We start from the raw sequence: 8,014 nt of genomic DNA on the forward strand, positions 1-8,014 counted from the left end.
ATATTCCCAAGAATTAGGGCTGCTGGAAACACACCACTTCCACCTGCATCCTGCTCTGTGCTGGGAAAGACAGAGCACATGGCCTGATGAAGGGTTTGTGCTGCTCTGGGACACAGCCCTGAGCCAGGTCCCAGAGCTGTCCACCCCTGTGGCATCCCGTGACAATCACAGGCACTGCTCAGGTCCCTGTGCCATGGAGACCTTCTCACACACAGCTCGGAGCCTTCCTGTGCCGCACACACTCAAAGCTTGGCCATGTCTCCTCCTTAAACAAGACCTTAACCCTCTTTCAGTGGGATGTTTCTAAAATCTGTCCCCACCTCAGCATTCCCAGGCTTGGCAGATGTGAACACGGGGCTCACGTGTGCAGAAACCGAGGGGAGCAGATGCTGCTCCAGTTCATCCACATCAGCTCCCAATCCCAGCCCGGGATGGACCCCCCTGAACCTGCTAAAGCTGCTGCTCACCCTCGGGTCCCCCACGGGAGCAGGACACTGCAGCCACCCAGCTGTGCCACTACACGTGGCTATGGATGAACCTCTCTGGTTACTGGCACGGCTGCACCCTCTGGCACTGCAGTCATGGCACGGACCCCAGGAGAGAGGACAACCAGAGCCACAAGGGACACTGAGATGACCAGTGGAGCTTGGGCCACACGGGACAGCCCTGTCCCTGCTTGTCCCAGCGACTCCCTCAGCGCCAGCAAGCTGGGGTCAGAAATACCAGCAGCAATGTGAGGCTGTGGGACAGGAACTGGAGCAGTGACACCAAGCTGAGCATCCTACCTGGCTCCATCCTCCTGCCCGACTCCATCTCCCTGATGGGCTCCATCTCCCTGCCCGGCTCCATCCCCCTGCCTGTGGGCACCCACCCGTGCAGACTGTGTTACTTTCCAAAGGCAAAGTCAAACTCCAGTTCTCCCTGAGAGCCAAGAGCATCCCTTAAAAAAATTGATACTTCCCTGACTATTAATTAACCTGAACCACTTAAAACTGCCTTCAATTTGTCAGGTTTAACTGCCAGCTCTCCTCGGTAAATCAAGCGTCGCGTGCAGATGGAGGCTGCGTGCGCGAGGCGGCGGCGAAGGAGGAGGCGGGGAGCACGGCGAGAGGGGCACCCTGTGCCACGCTCACCATCCTGTCCCCTGAGAGCCCTGGGCATGATATTCACACCCCACAATTAGCCAGGGCACGGTATTAAACACGGCAGGCAGGCAGGAGCAGGCAGGGCAGCCAGCGGGGCTCGGAGCACCCCACACCGCAGCCTTCCCGTCTCCCCCCACGGCGCCCTTGTCGTGCAGCCAAGGCTGAATTGGAAAGCAATATGAATATTTATCTCTGACAGTGAAATCTCCCCGCTGCAGGGTATTAAGGCTTTATTAGTGTGTGGTTACCAGCCACGCTAAGCCAGCCCCCGCTCTTGCCTGGAGCGCAGAGAGATGACCTACAAGAGGCAGATGGCAAAGCCTCGGAGAGCCCCCGACGCCGGGACGTGCCTCCTCAAAAGGGGCTGTGCATCCCAGTCCCACGCAGGGAGACAGAGTCAAGGTCCCCCGGCCAAAGCCCCCTCCTCACCCAGCAGCAGCCCCTCTGAAATGCCTCCCCCAGGCTGGGGCTGTCCCCCCGCCCCCGCAGCGCGCGGCTCTCGCCGTTTTGGGTTAAAACGCTGATGTATTCTCTCTTTAGCAAAAGGAGTCCCAGGGGCTATAAAAACTCCCAGCAGGCTCCTGTCAGTCTCAGGTCATTAACTTTCTTTCATTGGGAGTTTGTTTACAGCCAGCCATAAATAGCGGCGCCCGCGCCGCTTGCTCGCCAGAGGGACAGGCTGGGATGGGATGGGATGGGGCTGCCTGTGCAGGGGATCCAGCAGCCCAGGCTCCAAGGTGTGGGGTCCAGCACTCGCTCTCCTCTATCAACTTTTCACACGCCCCGCATTTACCTGCACCCCGTCCTGCTCAGAACAGCAGCTACGGAGCCACCTCAGCCCTGCAAATGGATGGGGTCACCTTGTGCACGGCCTCAGGGAGCTGCAACGTGCCTGCAGCTCAGTCCCGGCCTTTCCTGGAGGAGGAGGAAGGAGGCAGCTGGCTGAAGCTGTCCCCGTGGGTGACCTGCCCCACACTTTCACCCAGCCCAGCCCCTGAGCCTGTCACAAGCACCAACCTCAGCTCAGGACCTCTGCGTGTTTGAGGTGACCCATTCCCAGTGCACAGAGCCCTGGGGGGACCCCGAGACCCCTCGTCTCACCACTGCCTGCACCTCAGAGCTCTGCTTTTCCAGTAGCACAGACAGAAACATGAAATCCAGCGTGCCACTGGCACGGCTAGCCCGGCGTTCCTGCCAGGATGTTTCCCACACGTGGCTCCTCTGCACCCAGGCACCCACGGGACAATCTCAGAGCACCCACATCCTGCTGTCTGTCCAGGACAGCACCCACAGCTCTGCCAATGCCCCTAGCAGGGGGAGCTCACCCTGGACCCTGTTGATGCCTCGGCAGCTCCAGCGAGCCACCCTGCTGGGATCCCGCTGGATGCAGGTGCCCAGGGCTGGCACAGGTGCTCGGGAGCTTTGTTTGCCATGGCTGTGTGAGCTCATCCCATGTGAACCCAGCTGGGGCTTCGACGGTTCCACAGGCTACCCCAGACACCACTTCCACAGGTACTCCCTGCAAGGGGGGCTGAACGAGCAGCTCAGGCTGTCCCCTCGCTGGCACTGCCAGCTCCCTGTGCCACCCCCATCAGCCCCACGCTGGCACAGATGGCTGGAGTGGGGGGACTCAGTGGCACAGCCCTTCAATGCCTCATCCCAGGCTGCAGAGGGGGGTCCTGGGGGTCCAGCTGGCTCTGGCAGCAGCCAGGAGCCCACCTCGTGTTGAATTTCACGGGATGGCTGCAGGACCGGCACCACAACAGTCTGTGCACCGGGCTGAGGGATTAAACCCCAAACTCACACACGGCGACTTGTGCTCTTCCACCCATCCCTAGGCGAGCAGGGACTTGCCAAAAATCCCAGCCTCATCCCTGCCGGTGCCCCGCATCTATGGAAATATCTGTATTTTAACCCATAGAGTCGCCCAACCTGTAATCAGAGCAACACAAATAGCCCCTGCTTCCCATGTAAATTAAAAACACCCATTAGGCAGATTTCAAAAGATGTCAGTAGGCTTATAATTATACACGACATCCTTCCGAGATAAAAGCGATTACCGGGGATGCAAATCACTTAGCAACCAATCAGTGCCCCCAGAGTGCGGAGCACTGACCAGCCATCCATTTTCGCCTCGTCCTTTTATTCCCTGCATCGAGCAAATACAAACACAGATAAAGAGAGGCACAATAGCTCTTGACACGCAAATAGGTTAACATAATAAAGCCAGCTTTAGCCGGCTCACTCGAGGGAGAAAAGCAATTCTCAGGCAAGCAGGAGGTAATAAAACAGGGCTTTTGTGTTCCTGGCTCCCATTCTCACCCCTGCGCCAGCTTTGCTGCATTAGCTGATAGGCATCGTGGTTTGATTGAATTACCTTTCATGAATATTAGCTTTTTGAGGAATGCGCAGGCAGAAGAGAAAGAAGAAATGTCTTATTTTTTGCATGCATGCGCCTGCTGCAGACGGACATGCGGCGGCATAGATGCCGGCGGGGGCCGGGAGAGGGGTCCCGGCAGGTGCAGCCCCCGGCCCACCCTGCCAGCTGCAGCATCCCCAGCCTTGGGGGGTCACGCACACACTGCCTCCATGCCGGGATGAGACCCCACCAGCAAAGGACCGTACCCAGGGACACATATCCTGCTGTCCCCACACGGACAGGAGACTTCTGCCATCACCCTCCACCCTCAGCACCCCGCATCCCTGCCCGTGGTACCCCGACAGCAGGAGGGGGCTGGGGTGGGCTGGCTCCCAGCACACATTCCCGAGCCCACCGCTCCCTGTGCCGCAGGATCACGCCGGAGAGGGAGCGGGGCTGCCCAGCTCCACCGCAGATTTTCCCACACAAGTTGAGGCCACGCAGGAAACCTGCTCCAGGCAAAAATTAACTCCGGCGCCTGGCAGGGATGCAAGCGCCCGGCACTAATGCCGCACGCACGGCGGGGAACGCGGGGACTGCTCGGGGACAGCTCGGGGACCCGGCTCGAGGACACCACCCCCACGGGGTCGTAGGAGCGGGAGACCCTCGGTCCCACTGCCAGAGCCCTTCCCCGGGCAACCTGCAATTAAAAACCAGCCCCAGGAGGGAAGGGGCTAATCCACAGCCTGCTCAGGGATGGACGAATTTCAGGCTCAAATAAAACAGACAACCAGAGGGGCTAAAAAACCGAGGTGACGTGGCCTCAGCAGCCTGGCAGCAGCCACTCATGTCCTCCCTCCATGGGCTTCCCTGCTCCAGCCTGAGGGTAAATATTCACACCGAGATATTGCCATTTTTAACGACACGCTCGGCTGAAACCGGGCCCAGCTCGCAGCCGCTGCTGCTCCGGCATCGAGAACGTGCCCCGCCGGTACCGAGCCTCAAACCAGCAGGAAAGCTGGTCCTGGAGCTGGGAAAACAAGCCGTGCTCGCAGGGAATGGCTCTCCCTTCCCCTGCTCTACACACAGGGTAAGCAGAAGGCATCGAGGCGAGAGCTTCCCTGTCCTTCCACCACGGCTTCGATGCCGCCTGACCGCACCCGGCTCACACCGGCACCAACCATCCACTCCTCAAAGTTTGATGGATCTTTCATAAGAAAAATCCCTCGCAGGATGCCGAGTGCCCTCTGCCAGGGACGTTTCCCACCTCGCCCCCAGCACCACAGCCTGGGTGGGAGAGCTTTGCCGGCCAGGGTCCCACCAGAGCCATGGCCACGTGTGGCCACTGACCTGCGACATGTGCCCGGCACGGCGGGCACTCCAACCCCACCACGGGGGCACGAGAAGGGGTGAAACTGCCAAATCCCACTAAATTATCCCGAGAACGATGCTGGACGCTCCTTGTTGAGAGAGGGGCCACGTGGCTCTGTCCCCATGCCCGCAGAGCCCCACGGCCACTCCACCCTCCGTGAAAGCTCCTCACCCACCCGGACAAGCTGCCCGCAGCCAGGGCATCCCGAGCAGGAGGATGCACGCATAAATATATATCTAAAATATATATACACACACATAAATACGCATCAAAATCCTCCCTACGGAGATCCTGACAACCAGAGCCGGGCTAACCACCACTGCCAATGAATTCATCCCTTGGCAAACACCAAGCACGGCTGGAAAACTTTGCCACTGCCTGTCCTCGGAAATACCCCGCAGGGCCGGAGCCGAGCCCCGGTTGCAGCCGTGCCCTGCAGCGAGCCGTGCCGTGCCGTGCCGCCGCCGGCTCGCTGCGTCCAGGCCCTGCCTCTCCAGCCATTAAATCTCCACGATGTGACGGCTCTCCCCGGAGCTGGATCGGGACGCTGGGGCTGAGCTGCTGGCACCGGCAACACCTCATTTCTGCCGGGGACCGAGCCGGAGAGGCGGCACAGCTCGCTCGTCCCCGGCTGGAGCCGGCGGCCGCTCCGGTGGATACCCAGCCGTGCTGCCCAGGAGATCTCGGGGACCACGATGCCTCGTCCCCGGTGAATCGTATTCCCAGCGCCGATGGTCCAGAAGACGCCACAGGGATGCTGCCTCAGCAGCTGAGCTTTTTCCAGGGGGGATTTTCCCCGGCAGAGCCTCCTGACCCGGCGGAGGCAGCCAGGGAGACGGGTGTTAAATAAACCATCGCTGGGTGGGTCCTTCTTCCCTCTCCTTTGTGACCGGCGGGATCCACACCAGGCGCGGGGTCCATGGCGGGGTCCTGCTCTGCCACCACCCGCTCCGGTGTCGCGGTGGGATCGGGCGCTTTCCTGCCCGGGATGGAGGAGAAAACGGCTTTTTTTTCTTTTTTTTTTTTTTTTCCCCAGGCGAAAAGGGGCAGAAAAGGGTCGCAGCAAAGGTGGCAGCTCCCGGTCGGCTCCCGCTGGAAGTGTCTCAGCTTTCCTCCTGGAGGCACCCGTGGATATTTTATTTCCACTTATGAGTCAGGCGACCCAAAAAGCCATTTAAAAAAAATCAAAAATCGGATGAAAAAAAAAAAAAACCAACAAAAAAACCAAAAGTTGTTCGCGTTCCTCTCCGGTAGCGACGGGCGAGCCGGGCCGCGGCGGCGACAGCTCCGCGGGCACCACCGGGCACCACCGGGCACCGCGCTGCGGCGGCACCGCCTCCGCTGCGCTCCGGGAGCCGGCGGAGCCCCCCGCTCCCCGCGTCCCCGCCCGGTAACCCCCCCCGACCTCCCCGGTGCCCGGACCCCCGTTACCGTCAGAGCTGGATCCGGGCCGGCTGCGGGCGCTGCGTTGCGGGGCGCGCCGGGCCGCCCCCCCCCGGGCCGCGCAGCAGCAGCGGCGGCGCCCGCCCGGCCCCGCGCCCCGCCGGCGGCCCGCCCCGCCCCGTGCGCGGCCAGCGTGCGGGTCCCGGCGCTCGGCCCCGGGGGGGGACGGCGGGGAGCACCGCGGGGAAAGGAGGTGGGGAGGGGGGAGAACAGGAAGCGCAAAAAATATCCGCGGACAGAGAGAAAAAAAAAAAAAAAAAAATCAACCCCGAATCCACCCGGCGCGGCCGAGCTGGGGCGGCGCGGCGACCCCGCGGGGCATCACACCGCGGCTGCCCCCGGTTCCTTTGTGCGGCGGCGGTCGGTGCCCGGCGGGGCGGGGCGGGGGGGGGGGGGGCGGTGGTGTGGCGGGGGGCAGCGGCGGCGGCGGCTCAGCGCTCCATGGCGGCGGCGGCGGCGGCGGGCGGGGGTCGCGGCGGGGCGGGGCGGGGCGGGGGGCGCTGGCGGGGCGGCCCCGGCGCGCGCGGCTCGCGGCTCCCGCCCGGCGCGCGGCTGCGGCGGCTCTGAGCGCCCCGCGCGGGGCCCGGCGGCCGCACGCGGCTCGGCCCCCGCCCCCGGCGCGTTGCCATGGCCACGGCGCCGCGTCCTGCGGGGAGGGGGAGGAGGAGAGAAAGGGGGCGGGGCGTCCCCTCCGGACGTGTGGGCTGCCCACCACCCCCCCCCCCCAAGCATCGTCTTCTCGAGCGGGAAAATCCGAACGGCGGGACTGCGCTTCCCGGCGTGCCCCGCGCGCCGCCGCCGCGCCGCGGGGCTGAGCGGCGCCGTGAGGCATCATGGGAGTTGTGGTCCTGCTGGCGTGAGGGGGACCCCCGTGGGGACAGCGAGGTGACGAGTCCGGAGCTAACGGGGGATGAGAGCCATGCTGGAGCTCACCTGGAGGCCCCAATGGCCATGGCCACAGACACCCCTGAAATCTGTGCACCATGAGGCGTCATGGGAGTTGTGGTCCTGCTGGCGTGAGGGGGACCCCCGTGGGGACAGCGAGGTGACGAGTCTGGAGCTAACGGGGGATGAGAGCCGTGCTGGAGCTCACCTGGAGGCCCCAGTGGCCATGGCCACAGACACCCCTAAAGCCTGTGCACTGTGAGGTGGGAGTGAGCACTGCTGCGGCTGAGGCTGCCCCCGTTAGCACAAGTGCTGATATCCATTATTGCTTCCCCAAAATCCCTGCCACAGGTTCTTTGTGGCGCTTCGCGTGTGCGAGGGTCTGTGGGAAGGGGGCAGCCTGCTCACTCTTGTCTATAATGGTCCCACATGGGCACGGACAGCTCCCTCAGCAGCCCAGTGTGAGCTTCTAGGGCTCATCCACTCCCTCCATCCCGGCTCCTGCCTCACAGCACTGAGGTTTGGCCACTTTTGGGGAGATCTGGCTTCTCTACTGAGTTTTGAGGAGTTTTGAGTGGATCTGGCTTATTCTTGGGGCCTCTCCACCTCCTCCACTGAGGGAAGCGCCAGCAGCTTTCCAGGCATCCATAATCAGGGGTGGCAAGGGGAGAGCTGACACCCAGGGCCCATTTTCCAAAAACGTGAAGCTGCTCCAGTCACCACTCCTGATCCAGCAAATGCTGAATGTTGGGAAATTAAAATAATAGCTAGATCTGCTTTCAGGAGAGCGACTCCTCTGTGCAATTATAA

The 8,014-nt window shown here is 62.2% G+C and overlaps 1 protein-coding gene and 1 long non-coding RNA gene across 3 annotated transcripts in view; one reads left to right on the plus strand and one right to left on the minus strand.

Moving 5' to 3' along the window:
- Nucleotides 1-6,728, minus strand: part of FAM222A (family with sequence similarity 222 member A) — a 29,636-nt gene extending 22,908 nt beyond the window's left edge. The window contains exon 1 of one of the 2 annotated variants that reach the window (XM_038152632.1): nucleotides 6,308-6,728. Coding sequence is in view for 1 of the 2 variants with exons in the window: in XM_038152631.1 (XP_038008559.1) it covers nucleotides 5,132-5,211 (80 nt within the window). In the remaining variant the exon portion in view is untranslated. Of the gene's footprint in view, nucleotides 1-5,131; nucleotides 5,919-6,307 lie in introns of those variants that run through there. The other variant, XM_038152631.1, reaches the window with a different exon arrangement.
- Nucleotides 5,598-6,106, plus strand: LOC119707517. Its single transcript, XR_005258776.1, has 2 exons — nucleotides 5,598-5,737; nucleotides 5,913-6,106. It is a non-coding gene; the product is annotated as an uncharacterized LOC119707517 (long non-coding RNA).
- Nucleotides 6,729-8,014: the final 1,286 nt, after the last annotated feature.

Source organism: Motacilla alba, chromosome 15 (assembly GCF_015832195.1).
Source record: "Motacilla alba alba isolate MOTALB_02 chromosome 15, Motacilla_alba_V1.0_pri, whole genome shotgun sequence".
Taxonomy (NCBI): Eukaryota; Metazoa; Chordata; class Aves; order Passeriformes; family Motacillidae; genus Motacilla; species Motacilla alba.